Here is a 25,371-nt window from a genome sequence, read left to right as displayed (position 1 = left end):
TGGTGTTCCGGGCGGTGGCATGAGGCACAGGATATGTTTCCAGCCATCCGGTGGTTGCTTCCACCATTGTAAGTACGTGGCGCTTGCCATTGCGAGTTTGAGGGAGTGTGATGTAATCAATCTGCCAGGCCTCTCCATATTTATATTTCAGCCATCGTCCTCCATACCAAAGAGGCTTTGACCGTTTGGCTTGCTTGATTGCAGCACATGTTTCACAGTCATGAATAACCTGTGCTATAGCGTCCATGGTCAAGTCCATCCCTCGATCACGAGCCCATCTGTATGTTGCGTCTCTACCTTGATGGCCTGAGGTGTCATGGGCCCATCGGGCTACAAATAATTCACCTTTATGCTGCCAATCCAGGTCCACCTGAGCTACTTCAATCTTAGCAGCCTGATCCACCTGCTGGTTGTTTTGATGTTCTTCAGTAGCCCGATTCTTGGGCACATGAGCATCTACGTGGCGTACTTTCACAGCCAGGTTCTCTACCCGAGCAGCAATATCTTGCCACAATGCAGCAGCCCAGATGGGTTTGCCCCTGCGCTGCCAGTTGTTTTGCTTCCATTGCTGTAACCATCCCCACAGGGCATTTGCTACCATCCATGAATCGGTGTAGAGATAGAGAACTGGCCATTTTTCTCGTTCAGCAATGTCTAAAGCCAGCTGAATGGCTTTCACTTCTGCAAACTGACTCGATTCACCTTCTCCCTCAGCAGCTTCTGCAACTCGTCGCGTAGGACTCCATACAGCAGCCTTCCATCTCCGATGCTTCCCCACAATACGACAGGACCCATCAGTGAACAGGGCATATTTCTTTTCATTCTCTGGCAACTGGTTGTACAGTGGGGCTTCTTCAGCACGACCCACCTCCTCCTCTGATGATATCCCAAAGTATTTGCCTTCTGGCCAGTCCATGATCACTTCCAATATTCCTGGGCGACTGGGGTTTCCTATTCGAGCCCGCTGAGTAGTCAGTGCAACCCACTTGCTCCATGTAGCATCAGTTGCATGATGCGTAGAGGGGACCCTTCCCTTGAACATCCAGCCTAGTACCGGTAATCGGGGTGCTAGGAGGAGCTGCGCTTCAGTACCGACCACCTCCGAAGCAGATCAAACTCCTTCATATGCTGCCAATATCTCCTTTTCAGTTGGAGTATAGCGGGCCTCAGATCCTCTGTATCCCCGACTCCAAAACCCCAGGGGCCGACCTCAAGTTTCCCCAGGTTCTTTCTGCCAGAGGCTCCAGGTGGGGCCGTTCTCCCTGGCTGCAGTGTAGAGCACATTCTTTACATCTGGTCCTGTTCGAACTGGCCCAAGGGCTACTGCATGGACTATTTCCTGCTTGATTTGTTCAAAGGCTTGTCGTTGTTCAGGGCCCCATTCAAACTCATTCTTCTTACGGGTTACTTGGTAGAGTGGGTTTACAATCAGACTGTAATTTGGGATGTGCATTCTCCAAAACCCCACAACACCTAGGAAAGTCTGTGTTTCTTTTTTGTTAGTTGGTGGAGACATAGCTGTTATTTTGTTGATCACATCCATTGGGATTTGACGACGTCCATCTTGCCATTTTATTCCTAAAAACTGGATCTCTCGTGCAGGTCCTTTGACTTTATTTTGTTTTATGGCAAAACCGGCTTTCAGAAGGATTTGGACTATTTTCTTCCCTTTCTCGAAAACTTCCTCTGCTGTGTCACCCCACACAATAATGTCATCGATGTACTGCAGGTGTTCAGGAGCTTCCCCCTGCTCTAGCGCAGACTGGATCAGCCCATGGCAAATGGTAGGGCTGTGTTTCCACCCCTGGGGCAGCCGATTCCAAGTATATTGGACTCCCCTCCAAGTGAAGGCAAATTGTGGCCTGCACTCTGCTGCTAGAGGGATGGAGAAAAATGCATTAGCGATATCAATTGTGGCATACCACTTGGCTGCCTTCGATTCAAGTTCATACTGAAGTTCCAGCATGTCCGGCACTGCAGCACTCAGTGGTGGCGTGACTTCGTTCAGGCCGCGATAGTCCACTGTTAGTCTCCACTCGCCATTAGACTTTCGCACTGGCCATATGGGACTATTGAAAGGTGAATGGGTCTTGCTGATCACTCCTTGGCTCTCCAATTGACGAATTAGCTTATGGATGGGGATCAGGGAGTCTTGGTTAGTGCGATATTGCCGCCGGTGCACAGTTGTGGTAGCGATTGGCACTTGCTGTTCTTCGACCCTCAGCAACCCCACAACAGAGGGGTCCTCTGAGAGACCAGGCAAGGTAGATAATTGTTTAATGCCCTCTGTCTCTAAGGCAGCTATACCAAAAGCCCACCGGAACCCTTTTGGGTCCTTGCAATATCCTCTTCTAAGATAGTCTATGCCAAGGATACATGGAGCATCCGGGCCAGTCACAATGCGGTGCTTTTCCCACTCATTCCCAGTCAGACTCACTTCAGCCTCCAATACAGTCAACTGCTGAGATCCTCCTGTCACTCCACAAATATAGATGGGCTCTGGTCCTTTATAGCTCGATGGCATTATAGTACATTGTGCACCGGTGTCTACTAAAGCCTTATACTTCTGTGCGCGTGATGTGCCAGGCCATCGAATCCACACAGTCCAATAAACTCGATTGTCCCTTTCCTCCCCCTGGCTGGAGGCAGGGCCCCCCTAATCCTGGTCAGAATCTTCTTCGTTTCTGTGTTTGAAGGACTGTCTGCTGGAAGTTGGAGCAGCAAACTTTTCGGAGAATCCCTTTTTCCTGATTGTTTTCTTTTGCAACTCACGTACCCGTGCCTCTAGGGTCGCGGTAGATTTTCCATCCCATTTTCTCATGTCCTCTCCATGGTCTCGTAAGTAAAACCACAGGGTGGCACGGGGTGAGTACCCACCATATCGTCTTCCTTGTGTGGGTGAACGCCTACCCCTGACAGCTGAGACACTGCTTTGTACAGGTGCGGAGGAGAATAATCTCTCTTCAAGTTGGTGAACCTTTTCAGAAAGTTTCTCCCAGGTGTTCTCTTTTGGTCGGTGGACACTGGTTGGTTCAGGTGGGGAGGACAATAGATTCTCTTCAAGTTGGTGAACCTTTTCAGAAAGTTTCTCCACAGCTGAGACGCAGGCCTGTAAGGAAGAGGAGAGACTTTCTTCGTACTGCCGGAGTTGTTTAGCCGCTTCATCCACTGTGGGTTCCTCATCCTCTTTCCAGGCCATTATTGCCAATGAGCTGGCATATGATGATGGTGCACTCCGTACAAACTTCCGCCACATGGGTCGTGTACACTTGACTTCATCTGGGTCTTTGGATGTTTGTCTGAGGTCTGGATCCTCATAAATAACTTCCTGTACGGCTAATTCCCTCAGGTACTGGATTCCCTTCTCCATAGTGGTCCACTTGCCTGGTAGACATAAAAGTTCTTCCTTGAAGGGATACCTTTCCCTCACAGCTGAGAGGAGACGCCTCCAGAGGCTGGTGGATTGTGCTCCATCTGCAATTGCTTTGTCAATGCCGGCGTCTCGAGCAAGGGATCCCAGCCGCTTGGCTTCCCTGCCGTCTAATTCCACACAATTGGCTCCAGAGTCCCAGCACCGGAGCAGCCAGGTGACAAGCTGCTCACCTATACAGCGACCAAAATCTTTTCGCACATCTCGTAGCTCGCGCTCGTTTAGGCTTCGGGTAGTTACTGTTGATTTTTCGACATCCTCATCTTCCTCCTCCTGAATTCTTGATGGCCCAGCGTCGTCGTCATCTTCGTCATCTCTATACCTAGTTTTGGCAGAAGCCTTACCTGGATTGGCAGAAGACTCTCTGCGTTCTAAATGACCTGAATCTCTATACCATTTTTTCACCTTCTCTACAGGGGCAGCTTGCACTGCTACTGCTCGTTTCTCTGACTTTGTTACAGGGTCTGCTACAGGGATTGGAATACCCTCTGCAGGGTCAACTTGCACTGCTACAGCTCGTTTCTCTGACATGGCCACAGGAGCTGGAGTGGCTGCAGGAGCTGGAGCAGTTGCAGGAACTGGAGCTGTAGCGGCTACAGGAGCTGGAGCTGGAGCTGGAGCAGTTGCAGGAGCTGGGACTGGAGCAGCAGTAGGAGCTGGAGCTAGAGCGGCTTCAGGAGCTGGAGCTGGAGCGGCTTCAGGAGCTGGGACTGGAGCGACTGCAGGAACTGGGACTGGAGTAGCGGCAGGAGCTGGAACTGGAGTGACTGCAGGAGCTGGAACTGGAGCGGCTGCAGGAACTGGGACTGGAGCGGCTGCAGGAGCTGGAACTGGAGCGGCTGCAGGAGCTGGAACTGGAGCGGCTGCAGGAACTGGGACTGGAGCGGCTGCAGGAGCTGGGACTGGAGGGACTGCAGGAGCTGGGACTGGAGCGGCTGCAGGAACTGGGACTGGAGCGGCTGCAGGAGCTGGGACTGGAGGGACTGCAGGAGCTGGGACTGGAGCGGCTGCAGGAGCTGGAGCTGGAGTGGCTGCAGGAGCTGGAGCTGGAGTGGCTGCAGGAGCTGGAGCTGGGGCGGCTGCAGGAACCGGAGCTGGAGCGGCTGCAGAGTCCACCGTAGGGGTCACAGTGGCCGTTGGATCTGTCACAGGGCTTGGAGTGGCCGCAGGGTCTGTCACTAAGTTGATAGCAGTATCAATGGCAGCTCGATAGGCATGAGCCAGGCCCCAGCACGTTACAATGATTTGTGTTACTTTGGAACTGCCAGAATCATGACACCTTTTTTTCAAGCATTCTGCCAGTTTTTGAGGATTTTGCCATTGTTCAGGGGTGAATTTCCAAAACACTGGGGGTGCCAACTGCTCTAGATGCCTGCCCATATCCACCCATACTCCCTGCCACCCACAACTATACTGCCTCCGGGCAGATCTCCGGATGAGCTTCCCAAGTAGTTGTTTAACTTTAAGCAGAACCTGAAGTGCATTCAGGAGGCAGAACAACAAGACTATGGTATTCTGAGTATCCCAGAAATATTCAATATCTTGGAGAGCTATTGTGACAAGCTCAGGGGATAAGAGGGTGGTGAAGGAGGAAGGCAGAGTGATCCAGGAGGATACAGGGGTGGTGAAGGAGAAAGGGAGAGTAAGCAAGTAAGGAAAAATATCCTCCCCTTTCCCCTCCACAGATTGACTCCCTAATGAAAAAAAACAATAGGTATAATTGCTAATAGTTTCCAAGATACAGTTTCCAAAGTACAGAGTCGACGATGTTACTGAATACAAATAACAAGTTAGAGTCATGACCACATATTTCATCGTCTCATAAGCCATTGCTACAACACACAGTACCATAATGATCTGAAACCAGGGCCCGGAGAGGATAAACAACACGACAGAGAGCAAATACGGAAAATAATGTACTATAATACTCAATTTGGAAAACAGGCGCAGCAGAGTTGAGATTAAAGCAATCAGCATTATGACAAGTGACTATTAAGCAGGTCTAATCCTTACACCAATTTTAGTTTAACACACTCTGGTCCGATCTGCCGTTATCTCAACCTTTCGGGCCCCACGTTGGGCGCCAAAAAGACTGTCGTGGTTTAACCCGGCCGGCAGCTAAACACCACGCAGCCGTTCGCTCACCCTCCACTCTCCCTCTCTGGGACAGGGGAGAGAAATGGAAAGTGAAGCCCGTGAGTTGAGATAAAGACAGTTTAATAAGACAGGAAAATAATAATAACAAAATAATAATAACAATAATAACAATAATAATAATAATATGGTGATAATAGGGAAATAATAATAATATGTACAAACAAGTGATGCACAATGCAATTGCTCACCACTCGCTGACCGATGCCCAGCCTAACCCCGAGCAGTCCGGCCCCCCTTCCCCCGGCTAGCCACCCCTATATATTGTTTAGCATGACGTCAGATGGTATGGAATACCCCTTTGGCTAGTTTGGGTCACCTGTCCTGGATCTGTCCCCTCCCAGCTCTTACTGCACCCCCAGCCTGTCCGTTGGCAGGACAGAGCAAAAGGCTGAGATGTCCTTGGCTTAGTATAAGCACTGCTCTGCAACAATTAAAGCATCGGGGTGTTATCAGCACTCTTCTCATCCTAAGCCAAAACACAGCATTCCACCAGCTACTAGGAAGAAAATTAATTCTGTGCTAACTGAAACCAGGACAGGGTGGTATAGAATCCTTGGTATAATTATCACCTGCTGTCGTTGTTTGCTGGATGACGAATTGATCCTTCCATCTGATCAAGCTCAATTTAAAAGGCTGATGGGGATGCGCAGACCCATAGCTGACCAAAACGATGATACTGACTCCCATGTATCGTAGGAGGTGGTTGGAGCCCATCTAAATTGTCGGCCCATCAGTCCCCCACCGTTTTCACTTCTCTGCCTCGCTTGTCAGTTCGGTTGCAGCGAACTACAAGGTATCGGTTCTTCTTGGCAGCAGCAGTGTTCTTCAGGGGAACCTACTAGGGAACCTTTGAAACAGGGCCTCCTCCCCTTCCCACGATACACAGGTAATATAAAATACTTATCGAGTCTGTCTTAGTGTCAGCTTCAAGTCGTCAGGGCCTGGAGCTGCCTCCCATTTACCTTCCTGGACTGGTCCTTTCACACAGCTGGCATGCGTCCATCCTTTCTGCGCAGTTCGAATAGCCGTTTCTGTGGTAAGCAAAACAACATAGGGGCCTTCCCCATCGTGGTGTTAAAGCAGTCTCTTTCCAAGTCTTAATTAGAATTGAGGGTGATCAAGTGGCAATTCCAAGTCATAGGGTATACCATATAGCATTTCAAAAGGAGAAATTCCTACATCAGTTCTGGGCTGTGTCCATATGTTTAACAGTGCAAGGGGTAAGCATTTTACCCAAGAAGCCTTAGTTTCCAGCACAAGTTTTGTTAGTTGTTTCTTAATTTCACCATTCATTCACTCTTCCTTTCCAGAAGAGGAGGGGTGCCAGGGGCTGTGAAAATCCCACTCAATCTCTAAGGCCTGCTTTGATCCTTACAGTAAAGCTTTACACCCATTCAGTCACGTGGTCAATTAGGACAAACAAGTAACTCAGTAAAGTCTACCTGTATACTTTGGAAAGGTCAAAGCCCTGGCTCCCGTCCCCCTCTAGATAGGTTACAGAAGGCCTTTTTCTTTACCTTTTGACATATAGTACATCCTCTGCATGTGTGCTTCTCTAAAGTATATATTCCTACACAGACATGCTTTCTTAGAACAACATCACACATTGCTTGCACCTCCCAATGACTCTTCTGATGTAAAACAGTTAATATTTGCCTCATTATCACTTTATTCAGCATTTCTCTCCCATCAGGGAGTATCAATTTTCCTTAAAATAATCCACATATTTGTAACATTAATACCTCCTTGGGAGGTTGTAATTGTTCCAAAATCTTTTTTAGAATTTACCCAAATAGATAGGTGGCCCTGTAAACCCCTGAGGTAAAACTGTCCACCTATATTGTTGCTTCCGCCCCCATTTCAGGGTCTTTCCAGTCAGAGGTGAATATACATGTATGTTTGCTCTCAGGGCCAGAGAGCACTCCATTAATAACACTGTTACTCCAGTCTAACAATTTACTAGTTGAATGCCCAATTTAATCATCAAATCCCTTCCCAACAAGTTAGTCCCTGCCTTGGATACATACAGTAATTGCCCAATGATCATTTTATCCCCTAGTCTCAGCTTGGTATCCCCCAAAAGTGGCACTGTTATCCCAGTCCCTTCTACCCCCATCACATTTAGGGTTTCATTAGTTAATTTAATCCCTGATACTTTACAAATAACAGCAGTTGGGAGAGCGAGAAACCCCCCCGCAGACACCAAAGTCAGTGCAGAAGGAGGGGGAGGAGGCGCTTCAGGCGCTGGAGCTGAAGCCCCCCTGCGGCCACTGGAGAGGCCCCTGGTGGAGCAGGCTGTTCCCCCTTCCCCGATGCTTGGGAAACTGAACAAACACCACAGCAAATATGCAAATATACTAAAACTTCTAGACTGTTACTTAGATAATGCCTACATCACCTTTCCCTGCTCATTCAACTTAGAATACCTTTAACACTTTCAACAAACCTTTTAACACTTCCTTTATCTTTCTCTAGCCTTTACTTTTCTAATGCCAACATCAAAGGCTCAGTCAGGGGCCAACTTAATTCCGTACCTTTTCCCTCCAAGATGCTGAAACAACATCAATATACAACATTTCATCCTGTTTTCCTTCTTTCCACAAAAACAACATTGACTGTAATATGGTGTTATAATTAGTAGTTCCATTTAGGAGCCACTCCGCTCCATCCTCTAGTTTATAAAGTGGCCACCACTGATTACAATATTTAATAAGGGTTCTTTTACTGTCTGTACCCTCTTACCCCACTATATCCCTTCAATGTGTTAGTATACATCCTAGGAGGCTTTTCCTCGGAATTTCTTTGCTTTGAACTTTTCTTATTGTAATCTACAGTGGTTAATATTCCACCGTTTTCCTAGAATCTCTTTACTAGTCAATCCCAATCCCTCCAAAATCCACAATATATAGATACACAAGTAAAATCAGACCACTGTAAATTAATTGCCTGTAGACAATTACACTGGGAACATTTAAACCTGATGAGCCGATAATATGCCTGGGCAAATTTTGTTCCCTTAGACATACACCTCAATGGCAGTTCTTATATTTACATATTTACATATTAACATAGGTATAAAATAACACTTTAACAAAAATGCCCGGGCTTTTATATATACAATATACAATGTACAGTTATTATTCCTCTTTTTTGTTACATTAAGCAAAGGAATTTTCATAGTGTCTAGCCAAGTATTATACAGCTCCTTACTTCAGCAGGGAGTTTTCACAACTCCCGTTCCTCAAACAGAACTCCTTGTTTTTACAAAAGACAATGAACAAACATTTATTGTGTATTACAGTGCTGATGCTCTGTGAGTTGGGGCATTGCTGGGTGTGGGGGCTGAGGGCTGGAGGGCTGCTGCTGGGAGCAGGACAGGCCCGTGGTGGGCACAGGGGAGGATGGGGACCGTGTCTGCGGTACAGTCGTGCTTAACTGCAGGGCAGAGTTGTTTTGGGGAAGGCAGGAGGTCACTGCCCCTCTGTGCGGGGCAGGCACGCAGAACTGCAGGACACAGTTGCGTCTGGGGAAGGATGGGTTGGGATTGCTTCCTCCAGCTATGATGCAGATCTGAGAAAGGGGCACACTTCTCCAGTACTAAAAGTTTGTCTGGAGCTTTTGTGTGAGACTTTCAGGATGCTGGATTCCTTAGAGATCCTGGGCACTCATACTGGAATATAAAACACATCCAGACCAGGCTTGGGATAGTGCCAAGTGTGCAGATGAAGCAAATCGCAATTGGAAATGTGCGGGTGGGAAGTCCCCTGTTCAGGCAGGACTCAGAAACTGGGATGTGAGCAGGGAGGTGGGGGTGAGCTGGGTCTCTGCCCCTCTAAGCAAAGCCCTCTCTGCCCCATGCTGCAGGTGCATGAGTGACCACCCAGGACATCTGCAGCTCTCCAGGACTGCAGGAACATGGAGGTGGGTCCCGAAAATGAACGTGTCCTGGGGAAGGAGGTGGGAAGAGAGAAGGGGATTATTCCCTCACAATTCCCCCTGGAAACCCCAGGACAGCAGACTCCTCCAGCCTTGGCATGCAGTTGGTTTTGCCACCTGGCAGTCACTAACGCTTGCCTGGGGAATCCCTCTGCCTTCCCTCCAGGTAACGACCAGACTCCAGTCCTGTACCTCAATGCTTCCAGTGCCAAGGAGGGGGAAATAATTCTCTTTCAGTGTGCCATTGATTGGCAGTTTCCTGCTACACGAGTTGTCTTCTGCAAGAATGGGCTGGAGGAGTTCAGCCTGAAAGCCGAGCAGGGCAAGGTCATCTATGCTCTGGTCCTCAACATCACCTCGAGAAGTGCTGGGACGTACAAGTGTGGGTACCAGCAGAGGAACGAGAGCAACTGGGTGAGGAACTCTGCTCTCAGTGCTCCCCAGACCTTGTCTGTACCAGGTGAGACACGGCCCCAGTGTGGTGGTGGCAGAAGGGACACGGGCACTTGCCACCACATGGCTGTGCTGAGGCTCGAGCTGTGTGCTGCAGCAGGCAGGGCATGGCTCTGAGGTGGTTCCCCCTTGGGAGAGCTGCTCTCAAGGGCTGCCCCTGTCCCTGCATCAGCACCTACACGATAGATCGACTTTGTGAAGCAGACGAGGGCATGTTCCCTGAAATGTTTAGGATACTCAGCAAGCGTGTTTTCGGTACTTTCACACCTCCCCTGGGGTTGGTGCTGGCTGTTGGTGGGGGGATGTGCCCTTGGTACTGTGTGTCCCCCGTCGCACACAGATGTGATCAGGGCTGTTGCAGGACATGAGACCAATATGTGCCTAGTCTGGGCAGTACTGGGCATGCTGCAGACTCTCATCCTGTCCCTTACTTCTTCTAGGCAGTGAGTCCAGCTATCCAGCAAGGCCGTTGCCCCCAGGTGAGTAATTCCCTCCTGTACCCCCATGACCACCAGCATGGGTCTCAGTCACTCCAGGGTGCTGTCCCCAGGGCACAGGGCCCATACAGGAGCTTCACCAGGCAGGAGGTGTGCTGCTGCATGGGCACGTCCTGCTCCTTGCCTCTCCCCATCACACCCCGCGATGCCCTCACACCCTCTGTCCCCCAGCTTCCCATGCCAGGATCCCGCACACCCTCCCCACAGGCACGGCGCTGGCAGTGGCGGCCGTCAGCCTCGTCCTCTTGGCTGCAGGCAGCTGGTTTGCCATCAGGAAAGGTGAGGGAGTGGGGGAAGGCGGGGGAAAGGCTGAGGCCATGGGGGTCCTGTTGGGGGCTGGTGCAGTGGGAAAGGTGGTGGGGGGAACCTGGGGGTGCACTGCTGGGGGAGACGGTGCCTGGATGTGATGGCTGTGGGCAGCCCAGCTGGGGAGGCTGCTGAGGGAGCTGGGGAGCTTCAGCCTTCATCTCCCAGCCCCGAGATGGGAGCCAGGGCTGGGCAGCACCTTGGCCTGTGCACCTCAGCCCCTGTTCTTCTTGCAGGTGCCTGCAGAGGGAGATGCCCAAGGTGAGCACCAAGGGCTGCTGGCTGTGGGGTATGGGGGAGGGAGTTGGGGGCATGGTGGGGAACTGGGGTGCTCCTTGTTCAGGGGAATTCCCTGTGCAGAAGGCAGGAAGGACGGGGCTTACTGTGGGTTGCACTCCAGTTCAATGCCAGATGTGGAAAGCAACACCAAAGGGCATAAGCCTCCAGACCCCTCTTCAGCACATGCACACTCCAGATCCATTCCATTCCTCTCCAGGCAGCAGCACGTTGACAGACCACAAGCAGAAGACACCAACAATGACAATATTCAGTATGAGTACTACCTCCTCCCTTGGGGGAAGCCACATGCTCCTCTCCCCATGAAAATCCTGTGCGAGCCCCCATGCAATCCCACCCCTTCATTTCCCACTGGGACATACAAAATCCCTGCTCGTTCATCAAGGCCAGGTTTCTCTCCAGCACCTCACGTCCTGCTTCTTCCTTGCATGCAGAGCACGGCTGCTGGCTGCACAAGGGACATGGCAGCATCCCAGTGCTCATAGGGACAAAGCCCATTTGCTTGGGGGGCTCCTTCCACACCTGCTCCAGCCTCACGCTGCAATTCCCCTCCTCCCGCCAACACTTTTCCCTCTTCTTATATTTTCCATCACAAGGATTTCTTTTTTACAAGAGCAGCCCAAAGCACAGCGCAGCAATGAAGGATGTGCACCTGGAATGAAGGATTCCTGCACCTGGGACGGGGAAACCCTGGCTGCACATACAGACTGGGCGATGAGACGCTGGAGAGCAGCCTAGAAGAGAGGGATCTGGGGGTCGTGGTAGACAGCAAGTTGAATATGAGCCAGCAGTGTGCCCTGGCAGCCAGGAGGGCCAACCGTGTCCTGGGGTGCATCAAGCACGGCATCGCTAGTAGGTCAAGGGAGGTGATTGTCCCGCTCTACTCTGTGCTGATGCGGCCTCACCTCGAGTACTGTGTGCAGTTCTGGGCACCACAGTATAAAAAGGACATGAAACTGTTGGAGAGTGTCCAGAGGAGGGCTACGAAGATGGTGAAAGGCCTGGAGGGGAAGACGTACGAGGAACGGCTGAGGGCACTGGGCCTGTTCAGCCTGGAGAAGAGGAGGCTGAGGGGAGACCTCATCGCAGTCTACAACTTCCTCGTAAGGGGGTGTCGAGAGGCAGGAGACCTTTTCTCCATTAACACCAGCGACAGGACCCGCGGGAACGGGGTTAAGCTGAGGCAGGGGAAGTTTAGGCTTGACATCAGGAGGGGGTTCTTCACAGAGAGAGTGGTTGCACACTGGAACAGGCTCCCCAGGGAAGTGGTCACTGCACCAAGCCTGACTGAATTTAAGAAGAGATTGGACTGTGCACTTAGTCACATGGTCTGAACTTGGGTAGACCTGTGCAGTGTCAAGAGTTGGACTTGATGATCATTAAGGGTCCCTTCCAACTCAGGATATTCTATGATTCTATGATTCTATGTGGCTCTGTTTCCTTGCACTGCTGGGGAAAATATCTTTTAGCTTGCTCTGAAACCACAGACAGCAGCCAAGGGAGGATGTTGTGGTTGGGCGACAGGCTATAGATATATCTTCACCCTACATGTACTGTGCTTGAGTTGCAGCACCACCTTGTTTACCCACGCCTGCACAGAGCAGCTCGTAAGGTGTGCTGGCTGTGCAGAGAGAGGAGATGCCACAGAACGCTGGAAACACACCAAAGCCTCAACATCTCTGCTCCATCACTGCTTAATGGATGTCCCAGATCAGGATGATGGGAGGGGAAATGTGGCTGGGCATTGAGTGCTGACTACAAGCAGCTGATGACCAAGGTCAGTGTGAGTTGTTTTGCACCTCTGTGAGGGCATGTTTAAGACAGGGAAAAAAAAAACACTGCGCCACACAGCAGCTGGAAGAGTGAAAGAAGTGAGGAACAGCCTTGCAGGCACCAACGTCAGTGAGGAGGGACGGGGAGAGGTGCCCCAGGCGCTGGAGCAGAAGTCCCCTGAGGCCTGTGGTGAGGACCATGGTGAAGCAGGATGTCCCCCTGCAGCCCATGGAATACCATGGTGGAGCAGGGTTTCACACTGCAGCCGGTGGAGGAGACCACGGTGGAGCAGGTGGCCCTGCACCAACAGAGGCTGCCGCCTGTGGAAGACACCTGCCGGAGCAGATTCCGGGCCGTACCTGTAGCCCGTGGAGAGGAGCCCACGCAGGAGCAGGTGACCTGGCAGGAGCTGCTTCCCCTAGGGGAGCCAGGTTGGAGCAGTTTGCTCCTGAGGGATGGACCCCATGATATGGATCCATATCTTGAGCAGTTCTTGAAGAGCTGCTGCCTGTGGGCAGCCCATGCCGGATCAGTTCACCAAGGACTGCATCCCGTGGGAGGGACCCCACAGCACAGGGGACAAGAATGACAGAGGAGTGGCAGAGAAGAAGCGCTGTAGACTGACCATAACCCCCATTCCCACATCCCCCTGCACCACACGGGGGGGAGGAAGTGGAAGAGGGTGGAGGGGGGGAAGGTTCTTTTAGTTTCTTTCCTTTGTTTCTCACTTCTCTAGCTTGCTAATAATAGGTAATAAATTGTACTATCTCCCTATGCTGAGCTTGTTCTGCCCTCCACGATAATTACTGTGCCATATCCTCAAACTAATCTCAACCCTTGAGCCCTTTTCATCGTTTTGTCTCCCCATTCCTCTTCAGAAGGAGTAGGGAGAGAGCAGTTGTGGTGGAGCTCAGCTGCCCACCCAAGTAAAACCACCACAGATGTGCTCACATGTGTGCCAATTGGTGTGTGCACTGCAGATGTGGTTTTCCTGAAATGACAAATAAACCTCTCTGACTTTGTGTCAATCTGAAGGGATGTAAAGAGCCTTGCAGACAGACCTTGCCGAGAAGAACTACACCAGCACCTTCCTGTTTGGGATGGCTTTATTCACAGCTCGCAGATCAGCAAGGCTTTCCCCAGTGTTCTCTGCCTCTCTCAGAGAACCAGCAGCATTGCCTCTCCCTTGCTCAGCTTTTGGCATGCGGTGGGTGTTGAGAGCAGTTGGATTGAGAGAGCTGCAAAACACAAGGGAGAACAAGATGTGGCCTTGCTCTCATGGTGCCCACCATGGGGAAATGCTGGGAGCATGGAAGGAGGGGGATTCAGACAGAGCACAGCCACGCAAAGCTCCCAGGTTCCTGCCATCAGATGCACTTTTGGCTTGCATTTGCTCTCCAACAGCCTGCCCTCTCGCAACCATCACGTGCATGCTCAGCCTGCAAGGATGGGCTTGGGCTGAACTCACCTTCACTCTGCCCATCTCATCCACGTTGGCATCTGGAGGGAGAACCTGAGTTAGTGTCCAGCCACACACAGCAGGCAGGGCTTTCCCACCCCTCACCACAGTTGCCCCCATGGTTACAGCTTGCCATGGCAAAGGCATCAGCACTTCACACAGTGCCTAGAGGAGAAGGGTGAAGAAGGGACTGGCACTTACAGAAATGGCTGGGGTCAGCAGAAGAGTCTTGAGCACTGCCAGCACCATGGAGAGGCCTAGAGAGCAGAGAGAAAAAATGTCCTGAAGGTCTGCAGCACCACTGCCACAAAGAAGCACAGGGCCATTTGGGCCATTCCCATGGATGATGCTATAATCCTTCCAGGTTTCAGCTGAAGTCCACCCCACAGCAAGACACTTCTCCCATACCTGCAGCACAGGGAACGCAGTCACAAAAAAGGACAAATCTGGCCCTAGCCATGCAGCACCCCAGGGCCCTGCCATGCCCCCAATTCCCTCCTGCAAACCCCACAGCCAGAAGCCCTTGGTGCTCACCTTGGGCATCTTCCTCTGCAGGCACCTGCAAGAAGAACAGGGGCTGAGGTGCACAGGCCAAGGTGCTGCCCAGCCCTGGCTCCCATCTTGGGGCTGGGGGATGAAGGCTGAAGCTCCCCAGCTCCCTCAGCAGCCTCCCCAGCTGGGCTGCCCACAGCCATCACCCCCAGGCACTGTTTATCCCAGCTGTGCACCCCTAAGTTCCCCCCACCACCTTTCCCACTGCACCAGCCCCGCAGCAGGACCTCCACAGCCTCAGACTTTCCCCCCTGCCTTCCCCCACTCCCTCACCTTTCCTGATGGCAAACCAGCTGCCTGCAGCCAGGAGGACAAGGCCGATGGCCGCCACTGCCAGTACCATGCCTGTGGCGAGGGTGTGCGGGATCCGGGCATGTGGAGCTGGGGGACAGAGGGTGTGAGGGCATCGCGGGGTGTGATGGGGAGAGGCAGGGAGCAGCACGTGCCCGTGCCGCTGGCAAACCTCTGCCTGATGAAGTTCCTGCATGGCCCCGTGCCCTGGGGACTACAGCCTGGCAGACCTGAGCCCTATGTTATTGTCTTTGGGGATGCAGGAGGGATTCATTCCCTTGGGGCTATGAGCATCTGCATCACTGCCAGCTCCTTCCCAGACTAGGCACATAATCATCTTGTGTCCTGCAACAGCCCTGAGCACGTCTGTGTGGGGCAGGGGACACACAGCCCCATGGGCACATCCACCCACCAACAGCCAGCACCATCCCCAGGGGAAGAGTGAAAGTGCCTGTGTCTGCTCTGCCAGCATGGACCCCCATGGATCCAGTGTCTAAGCGCTTTTGTGAGGGATTAAAAATAGGATGGCTGAGGTGGACCTGTGGATTATATACAGCAACCATCACTCTTATGTTTCATGGAGCACATTCCCCTGCTCTGGTTTCACATCTTACCTGTGATTTCCAAGTCCTGGGGGTCACTGAGGGCAGAGTTCTTCACTTGGTTGCTCTGATCCTTGAGCTGGTACCCACACGTGTACTTGCCTGCACTTCCCAGTGAGACATTCATGATCATGTTGTAGGTCAGCTGCCCCCGAATGGCCTTCAGGCTGGCTGTTTCCACCCCATCCTTGCAGAAGACAATTCTTGTAACGGGAGAATGCCCATCAATGGCACACTGAACCAAAACCATTTGTCCCTCCTGGGCACTGAAGGTGTTCAACAAGAGGGCAGGAGCTGGGAGGTCACCTGGAGAGAAAGGGCAGAGATTCCCCTCTTTTAATTGGTAATGGCAGTAGGACAACAAAAAGCTTTGTGTTGTCCACAGGGAAGAGATTCCTTCCCAGGAGTTCACACCCAGAGAGGAAACCCCCTCTCTCTTCCTATGCCCAACCCCACACAGCTCCCTTTGTAATGCATCCCCACATTCATCCTTACCTGGGGATCTGCAGAGGTCCTGAGTCATGACACCAGCACCTGCAACTTGGGGCACAGAGGGTTTTGCTCAGAGGGGGCGAGACCTGACACAACCATTTATCCCCTCCCCAAACCCCACAGTTTGGACTTTCCAATACGAATACATTGTTTAATCAATTGGTCCCCCATCCTTTGATCCCATTCCAAAATCATTTAAGCTAGCTGCTTTTTGTGTTCAAGATCTCTTTGTAATGTTCACCAGGAGGCAATATTAGCAAACCCCAGTAAAGAACATAAATAAACAGACTCCTTTCTCAGATCTTTATCATAGCTGGAGGAAGCAATCACCATCCTGCCTTCCCCAAAGCCTGCCTTCAACCCTGCCTTCAACAAAGCAACAGGCTGCATGTCTGCCCCGCACACACTGTCCCCATCCTCCCCTGTGCCCACCAAATCCCTGTCCTGGCCCCAGCAGCAGCCTTCCAGCCCTCAGCCCCCACACCCAGCAATGCCCCAACTCACAGAGTGCCAGCAGCAGGACGGCAGGGCCAGAAGGAGAAAGCCTTGCCCATGGTGCCTGCCCCAGCATCTTTTGGAGCACTGCTTTAGGGGAGCAGCGTCTGCTTCAGGTGTCTGCTTTGCTGTGAGCTGGGGATGGTGGGACAGAGGCTTGCAGTGCAGCTGGGAGCTGCCCTGTGGACTTTCTGTGGCTGCCTGAGCCTGGCCCACAGACAGAGGCTCTCATCAACGGGGCTCTGCCTCAGCCCCTGCTACATCCGCTGCTTTTGTTGAGCCCCCGCTGTTATTTCTGTCCTGTGAGACATTGCAGCATGTATGGTTTTTACCTGTATCTCAGGGTCAGTGTTGTCCCTGCAAAGTCCTCCTGCTCTTTGCCCCAACACTGCTCACCGCTTTTTCTTCTTCTGAAAATGTCACTGTACTTTTCTTCAATGTCCACACAAATGGCTGTGCCAGGAAAATCCTGCACCAAGGCCAAAGTGATGCCAGAGCTCTGGATCAGCCCTCGAAGGTGCTCACAGTGTTCTCCTTCATCCTGTAGGTGGATCAGCTTCTAAAGAACACTCATGGAGTCCCAAATTGGGCAATATTTCTGCCAGCACAGCACTGTGGGAGCCATCTGCACCCACACTTTGACCCTTATGTGACCACACAACAACCAGGAAAGGCAGAGGCTTCGTCCTGAAGGCACCTGAGCTCCCCCATGCTGCTCTCTCTGTCCCTCACTCACCAGTGACCAGCACAGGCAAAAGAGACTCCGCATAAGGGAGATTAATGCAGTTCATTGCCTACTATTAATGTGCACTGCAGGCACTTGCATCCCACAGGAGATACGACCTTTCTTTGGGTAGCACCACGCCACTTGCAAGATACTCTGCTGTTAATCAGGAAAGTGCCTACTGAAAAATGTCCAGACCGGTGCTCCTGTAGCTCTGTTACCAATGGTCTCAAAATAAGCTATAACAGTCCACGGTATGATACGGCTCAATATTTTCAGAAGATGACCAGTGACGGAGGATGCACTACACCCAAGGAATGATGAATGTCTTAGCCCTACACCCCATGATTTTGCTTTGGGAATGATTCCCCTTCACTCTTGTTTTCCACTTGGAGCATTGTGGACTTCTGATCCTCGTAAGCCCAGCTCCACAAATCCAGAGGATGACCTCAGCTTTCTCCTGGTCTTTCCTGCCAGAGGCTCCTGGCCAGGCCTTGTTCTCTGCCTGCAGTGTGAAGCACCAGAGGCACAGTAAGGCCTGTACGGCCTAAGGGTTTCCACCGCAGCCTTTTGTACACCTATTTGATCTCTTCCAAGGGGGTTTTGTTGTTCACAACCCCACTTGAAAGTGCTCTTCTTTCAGGTTACTTGATAGGGAGGGCTCGGAAGCTCACTACAAGCTGCAATATGCCTTCTCCAGATTCCCACAAGGCCTAGGAGACCTTGTGTTTCTTTCTAGACAGCAGGTGGGGATGCACTTGTTACCTCATTGATCTTTCTCATTGGGACGTGCCATCCTGCCATTTTACCCCCATGTTCAACATTTCCTGGGCAGGTCCTTACTCTGGACAATGGCAAAACCAGCCTTCAGGAGAATTTGGGTGAATTTCTTCCCTTTCTCAAAGACTTCCTCTGCTTTTCTGCCCCTTGTGAGGCTGCCATCAATGCACTGCAGGTGCTCAGGAGCTTCGCCTTGTTCCACAGCCACAGTAATCTGCATTACTCCATGGCAAATGGCAGGACTGTGTTTGCACCCCCAGCACTGTCCATTGCAGGTGTACTGGACGCCCCTCCAAGGGGAAGCAAACTGTGTCCTGCACTCTGCAGCTGAATTGAATTTACATGGCAAGGGTTTGGTAACAGGGGTCCACACAGGTGGCCTTGGTGAGAAGTCCAGAAGCTGCACCCTATTTGAAAAGGTCCAGTTTCAGACTGTTCCAAAGGCACCTGCTACAGGCCGAAGCTGAGCCAAAAAGCAATGCTGATTGTACATCTGTGAGAGCATATTTTAGAAGGGAAGGAAACCTGGTGGACATCAACAGGTGGCAAAGGGAGGAGTGAGAACCAGCCGTGCAGGCACCAAGGTCGGTGCAGCAGGAGGGCAGGAGATGCTCCAGGCATGCAGCACAAGTTCCCCTGCAGCCTGTGGAGAGGCCCCTGGTGGAGCAGGCTGTCCCCCTGCACCCATGGGTCCTACATGGAGCAGATCTCCACTCTGCAGCCCGTGGAGGAGCCCCCTGTGCTGCAGGTGACTGTGTCCTGGAAGAGGCTGCAGCCCATGGAGAGGCCCCACAGGAGCTGGACCCAGACTTGAGCTGCAGCCCGTAGAGAGGAGCCCACGCAGAACCAGGTGATCTGGTGTCAGGTTAAGGAGTGTAGCCGATTAACCGTTATGTGTCCATTCGGATTCATGGTACTGAACTATCACAATCACAGATTCACCAATACCGCATTAACCATTAGGCGCCTGGTTGGATTTAGAGCACTGAACTACCATGGTCACGGATTCACCAAAAACATATAACCACCCTTACTCTAGTTGTGTTTAATGAGAATTATTGTAATAAATGACTAAGTCCCAAATAGGATTACAAAATTTACAACTTATTAAACGGATAGAGGTAAGTAAACAGCACTGGGTGCACCGGGAGACTCTGCTCCACCAAGACACACACAAGTTATATCAGGTGGCTAGTTTTTATGCTCCTAGGTTCCTACATATTCATTATTACTTCTAGAAAAGGCAGGGCTATTATAATTATGTCCCGGAATCTGAACCCTCATACTGGCGCATGTGTATCAGTCTCTGGTGGTTCCTCTTGGGGCATCTCATGCTGAAGGCTCATAATCTTCCTCAAAGCCTTTTTTTCTTGTCCTTCTCCTTTGTCCATCTTGGCCGGATGTCAGAGACTTGTGCAGCATCCCCTGCAAGATTTGTCTTTTAGTCATCCTTCAGCTTTCCCCTTCTCCTTAATCTCTTAGCCAGATAGCAGAGACTTGCATAGTGTCCCATGCAATAGTCATATTACGTAGCAGTTATTCTGAAATCCCGTTCTTGTCTTATCCCCTATTGACACGAATTGCAGAAACATTCCTTTGCAAGATACAAGAACTATATGCATTAACCACCCTGCTTTTCTTAGACTTGTGGTTATACAAGGGTATGAAAGACAGAAGGTCACATTTCATCATGTCATGTGGCCCTAGGATTGTTCCATATTGACACGAATCAGATGAACACATTTCACACTATCATGGGTAGGAACAATGCATTCAAGTGCGATTTATTACAGCAACAGGTACACAGGTTCTTTGGATTGCCTGCCATAGTTACTGTCTGCAAAAGCAAGCTAGCATGCATGAAATACACAGGTGACATACATGTAGGTGACACAGTCTAGAAATTATTGTGTTAAAAAACACAAAGACTCCATAGAGATTTCAAAGTTTCTGTGGAGACACACATTATAGCCAAGTGTTCAAATCTCACCCAAAGGTCTCCCAATGGGGGCAGAGGGTGGAAGAGAAGCTCAGCCCGACAACTGATCCCAGGAGTCAGGAGGTCCTCAGGATGGTGTATTCCCTTGGGGTGGTATCTCCCCTGGCAGTGGTATCTTCCCCAACATCCCCCCTCTCTTAGGCCAATTTATATTATTTTCTATCTTGTAGGTGGAGCTTGAGTGACTCTAGTCAAGCATATCTTAGTTATGATTGGTGAAAAGTTCTCCCTTTTCTATTAAAGTAAAAGGCGCCGAGAAATTCAGAAATCATGCTCAGTGAGTGGTGGTTCCACATTGGAGGCAGGTAGCTTATGGGATGGAGGTGTGTTTTGGTATTATAATGATATTACAATGAGGAAAAGTACACTAGGGTACAGCATTTGTCAAAACATGACATGTCCTTGGCTGAGGGTAGCAAAAAGTGCGGCTGAGAGACAGAAGACACAGCACAGGGATGAGTGGGTGTGGGGTGCAGAGTGCCAGGCATGGCCACCCCCTGGACCTTTGCATGGCCTCAGCCATCCTCACAGCAGCACTTTTCCATGCCAATCTACCAGGGCAATGCCAGCAGGTAGGGGAACTCTTGGGTGGCAGGGCAAAGGGAACAGCAGCTCCCTCGCAGGACACATGGCCCCATATGGCAGTCATAAAGCAGCTCTGCTCTCTGGCTTCCCTCTCAAATACAGAGCAGTAACATCAGCTGGTGCATTAGAAACCAATCCTTTATAACTCGCCTCCCACAGGACCAATACCCACCAAGTGCCTCCACACAGGGCACCATAACCACCTGGGGATGTGCCTGTTGCGGTCAGCACCTTGGGCACAGGGAGATGCTGGAGTGATGCAGGAGCTGCAGAGCATGGCTGCCTGGGGGTGCAGACGTGACTCCATCCCCTCATGTTCTCCCAGTATGCAGAGGAGGATCCCGCGTTGGAGATGTGATTCTAACTGCAGGAGGGGAAGCCATGTGGGTGCTGGGGTTGAACGCAGCCAGGAGGGCACACAATGCAGTGGCAATCCTTGATGTAAGCAAAGAGCAGTGTCTGAGCCAAGGCAAGCAGAGCAGTGGAAGCACATCCCTTGGGCATGCTGCCCCAGCTGCCTTCAACCCAACGTCAGTGGGAGCCTGGCCACATTGGGGTTCATTCTCTGAGCATGGGGGAGCAGGCTGGGGACAGCATGGAGCCCAGGGGGACATCAGAGCACCATGGGGACAGGGATGTCTCCAGGCTGCCTGGCCACACTGGCACTGTGGCTGCATCTCTCCAGGAGGAGGGTGATGATGGGGGCAGACAGCAGCAGGAGCAGGCTGAGGGCAGAGCGCAGGATCCAGACCTCCAGGGGCATGGCTGACCCTGGGAGAGAGAAGGAACACAGTGTGGCCAAGGCAAGCCTTGGAGGACGGCTGTGCTGGGAAAGGCTGATGAGCAATGTCTCACCTCTGGAAGGGAGCTGGGCCTTGTGTGAGGGGCTGCTGCCTGTGGGAGACATGAACACTCTGTGAGTCCCTCGATCTCTGAGTTGGGGCAATCCCAGACACTGAGCAGACCCTGATCTCTTGTATTGCTTCCTGGAGCAAATGGCCAAAATGAACAACCAAGTTTTTGTAAATTGTTTTCATAGGTTCATAAAGTTTACAGGGAAAGCTTGGAGCAGTAGTGGCACAGCCCGGGGTCCATCGACATCCCAAGCCCATGTTTTTTATGCATGGGCCCTGCAAAGTCTCAAGTCTGCAACAGAGGTGTTCTGCCCTGTGTCCATCGCTAGCCATTTTTTGGTAGGTTTGTTTTCCAGGGAAAGGTCCCTGGATCCCTGAGCACTCCAATATCACTCCTTTCACAATAAGGCTCCATCCACAGTTTTAGTGCCAGAAATATTGTTATTACATTATGGCTCAGCTCATGAAAATTACTCCACTTGCCCTGCCATAGGCTCATCAATGTACAGGGCAGACCTTGGAGCATCCCTGGCTAAACTCAGCATCCATCCACATCCCGAGCCCTTCTCTGTGCCTGGGCCCTGCACAGCCCCATGTCTGCAGCATCCAGGTGGATTTGGAATACCTCCAGAGGAATATCTCCACAGCATCTCTGGGCAGTCTGTTCCAGTGCTCTGTCACCCTCCCAGTAAAGAAATGACCTTCATATTCAAATGGAACTTTCTGTGCCCCAATTTGAGCCCGTTGCCTCTCACCCTTTCCTTGAGCACAACCGAAAAGAGACCAGATCCATCCTCTCTACACCCTCCCCTCAGATATTTATAGACATGGATGAGGTCTCCCCTCAGTCTCCTCTTTTCAAGGCTAAACAGGCTCAGTTCTCTTGTCTCCAGACCTCTGATCATCCTTGCAGCCCTCCTCTGGACTCTCTCCAGTAGTTCTATGCCCCTCTTTTACTGGGGACCCCAAAATTGCACCAAAATGCTTTGTATTCCATGCAGGGAAACGATTCCTTCCCAGGAGCTCTTGCCCAGAGAACAAATTCCCTCTCCCTTGCCATCACCACCCCACACACTCCTCTCTTCAGTCACCCATCCCCACGCTCAACCTCACCTGGGGAGCTGCAGATGTCCTGGGTGGTCACGCCAGCACCTGCACCTTGGGGCACAGAGGGTTTTGTTTAGAGGGAGTGAGAGCTGGGGCACCCACACGCTTGTGCCCATGTCCCTGCTGCTGGGTCCTTGCCATGTCCTCACTACTGTGTCCTTGCCAGGCAGGCACCTTGTCACCCCTACGTCTCAGTCCAGCACCCCTGTGGTCTTCTCCCTTGGTTCAATACCATGTCCCTTTCAGCTGGTTTAATGTTCCACAGAGAGGTCTCCAAATACCTAAGAACTCCAGTATCTCCCTGTTCTCACCCTAGAGCTCCAGACCCATTTTCAGAGCCATAAATATAGACTTCTTCTTCACACATAGGTAACTTCTCAGCTTATGACAATCTCCACATTTCTCCTGCCATAGGCTCATCAGTGCACAGGGCCGATGTTGAAGCATGCCCCATGCTCCATATTAAGCAGAGGTGGTGCTGCAAGGTCATGGGGACCCATTGGGAGCTGCTCCTTCTCTCTAGGGGCTGCCTTGGAGGAGAGAGAACACTCCTGTGAGGGAACCACCCCAGAGCCTGCTGCAGCACACAGCTCCAGCCTCAGCACAGCCATGTGGTGGCAAGTGCCTCCGTCCCTTCTCACCCCACCAGCCTGGGGAAGTGTCTCACCAGGGACATTCAGGATGCGGCCAGCACTGAGGGCAGAGCTCCTTACTCGGTTGTTGGCATCTTTGAGCTGGTATCCACACATGTATGTCCCCTCACTCCCCTGGGTGACCTTCAGAGTGATGGTGTAGATCAGATTTCCTAGTTGCCCTTTCAGGCTGTGTGCCTCCATCCTGTCCTTGCAGAATACAATTAGGGTAGGGGCTGAATGACCATCAATGGTACAGCGAAGTGAAAACGATTCCCCTTCCTGAGCACTGGAGGTGTTCAGGAAGAGGGCCGGAGCTGTGAGGTAACCTGGAGAGACAGTGCAGGGATTCCCTATGCAGCTTTACTGACAGCAAAGATGCAAAGTGACCTGGATCCCAAAAGTTGAAAAGTCTCTTGTCCAGGGCTTCAGACATGGAGAACAAATCCCCTCTCCCTTCCCATCTCCACCCCCGACTCATCTCCCCTCTGCCACCCATCCCCACTCTCACCATCACGTGTGGAGTTGCAAATGTCCTGGGTGGTCAAGACAACACCTGCAGCATGGGGCAGAGACAGCTTTGCTTAGGAGGGCAGTGACCTAGCTCACCCCCACCTCGCTGCCCACATTTCCCCTGCTAGATCCTGGCTGAGAAGTCTCCTTCCCACCAGCATGTCTCCATCCAGAAACTACTGCATCTCCACCCTTGGCAACCATTCCAATTTGCTCTGGATGTGTTTCCTGTTCCACATTAAGTCCCATAGCTCCCCAAAGCATCCAGAATTCTGAAAGTCTCGCTCTAAGACTCCAGACAACTTTTTAGCGCCAGAGAAAAGGGCCCCTTGCAAGATCTGTGTCGTAGCTGGAGGAAGCCATCCCCATCCTGCTTTTCCCCATATAACTCTGTCCCACAGTGCTGCACGCCTGCCCCACACACACTGTCCCCATCCTCCCCTGTGCCCACCACTGGCCTGTCCTACCCACAGCAGCAGACCTCCAGCCCTCAGCCCCTACACCCAGCAATGCCCCAACTCACAGAGGACCAGCAGCAGGATGGCAGGGCCAGAAGGAGACAGCTTTACCCATGGCGCCTGCCCCAGCATCTTTTGGGGTGATGCTTTTGGGGAGCAGCGTCTGCTTCAGGTGTCTGCTTTGCTCTGAGCTGGGGACAGTGGGACAGAGGCTTGCAGTGCAGCTGGGAGCTGTCCTGTGGGCTTTCTGTGGCCGCATGAGCTTGGCCCACACTGAGCATCTCTGTCATCAGCAGGGCCATGCCTCAGCCGCTTTTACATCCGCTGTTTTTGTTGAGCCCCCACTGTTATTTCTGTCCTCTCACACACCGCAACTCTTGCTGTTTTTACATGTATCTCAAGGGCAGTATTCTCCCTACAAAGGCCTCCTTCCTCTTTTCCTATTGACAGATTTGGGTCATAGATTTGCAGCTCTCCATCAGTCTAGCAAACATCTGCAGCCTGTCCAAAATCCATTTCTATCCTTTCCACACCCGTGTGGGCACAGCACTGCTGCATCCCCTGCCAATGCTCAGCCCCTGTACTCTTGTTGGTTGTGCCAGATTGTGCAGCCTGAGCCCCTCTGCCTGCCAGCGGCTCCATGGGGAGACCTGGTGCTGCAGCCTGTGTCCCATGTAAGAAGGAAAGTCACTTCAACACCATGTCTTGGGGGTGTCTGGCAAGAAGGCACTGTCTCCTTTCCACAAATCTCTGCCTTTGCTGCCCTTTCTGAATGTACCTGGAAGCACTCTTTATGCTGTTGAAAAAAGAGCACTTTGTGCTGTACAGCTATAACAGGGAGCCATTCTGTAGGGGATACCATTGCTGTGCCACTGGATGGTCATGAACCAGGTAGTGGTGAGTAATAACATTTTGCCTCTCTCTTTTTTGGCCTATTGTTGTTGGTTTTGTTTCCCTCTTTTCCTTCCCTGATGGTTTT

The 25,371-nt window shown here is 51.6% G+C and overlaps 1 protein-coding gene and 1 long non-coding RNA gene across 2 annotated transcripts; both read right to left on the bottom strand.

Annotated features, from left to right (window-relative positions):
• Positions 1–14,217: 14,217 nt before the first annotated feature.
• On the bottom strand, positions 14,218–14,981 carry LOC137846140 (uncharacterized). Its single transcript, XR_011090405.1, has 3 exons — positions 14,843–14,981; positions 14,510–14,565; positions 14,218–14,349 (listed from the first exon to the last, which is right to left on the bottom strand). It is a non-coding gene; the product is annotated as an uncharacterized lncRNA (long non-coding RNA).
• Positions 14,982–15,038: 57 nt separating this feature from the next.
• Positions 15,039–24,729, bottom strand: LOC137846080 (uncharacterized). Its single transcript, XM_068663700.1, has 7 exons — positions 24,458–24,729; positions 23,933–23,977; positions 23,457–23,750; positions 16,750–22,840; positions 16,249–16,293; positions 15,766–16,059; positions 15,039–15,241 (listed from the first exon to the last, which is right to left on the bottom strand). Exons 4-7 carry the CDS (start codon positions 16,814–16,816, stop codon positions 15,039–15,041), a joined length of 609 nt encoding a protein of 202 aa, XP_068519801.1. The 5' UTR covers positions 16,817–22,840; positions 23,457–23,750; positions 23,933–23,977; positions 24,458–24,729.
• Positions 24,730–25,371: the final 642 nt, after the last annotated feature.

Source organism: Anas acuta, chromosome 30 (assembly GCF_963932015.1).
Source record: "Anas acuta chromosome 30, bAnaAcu1.1, whole genome shotgun sequence".
NCBI lineage: Eukaryota > Metazoa > Chordata > Aves > Anseriformes > Anatidae > Anas > Anas acuta.
Note: the sequence above shows the minus strand (reverse complement) of the source record. Positions and strands in the feature narration are given on the sequence as shown.

What these genes read in the sequence shown, in the direction of transcription:
- LOC137846080 (XM_068663700.1), bottom strand. Translation starts at nt 16,816, where the DNA reads ATGCTGGGGCAGGCACCATGGGCAAGGCTTTCTCCTTCTGGCCCTGCC. An exon ending in CGTCCTGCTGCTGGCACTCT is followed by an intron (nt 16,294 to 16,749) that starts GTGAGTTGGGGC and finishes CTGTGCCCCAAG; the next exon opens with TTGCAGGTGCTGGTGTCATG. An exon ending in CCAGGACTTGGAAATCACAG is followed by an intron (nt 15,242 to 15,765) that starts GTAAGATGTGAA and finishes TCTGTCCCCCAG; the next exon opens with CTCCACATGCCCGGATCCCG.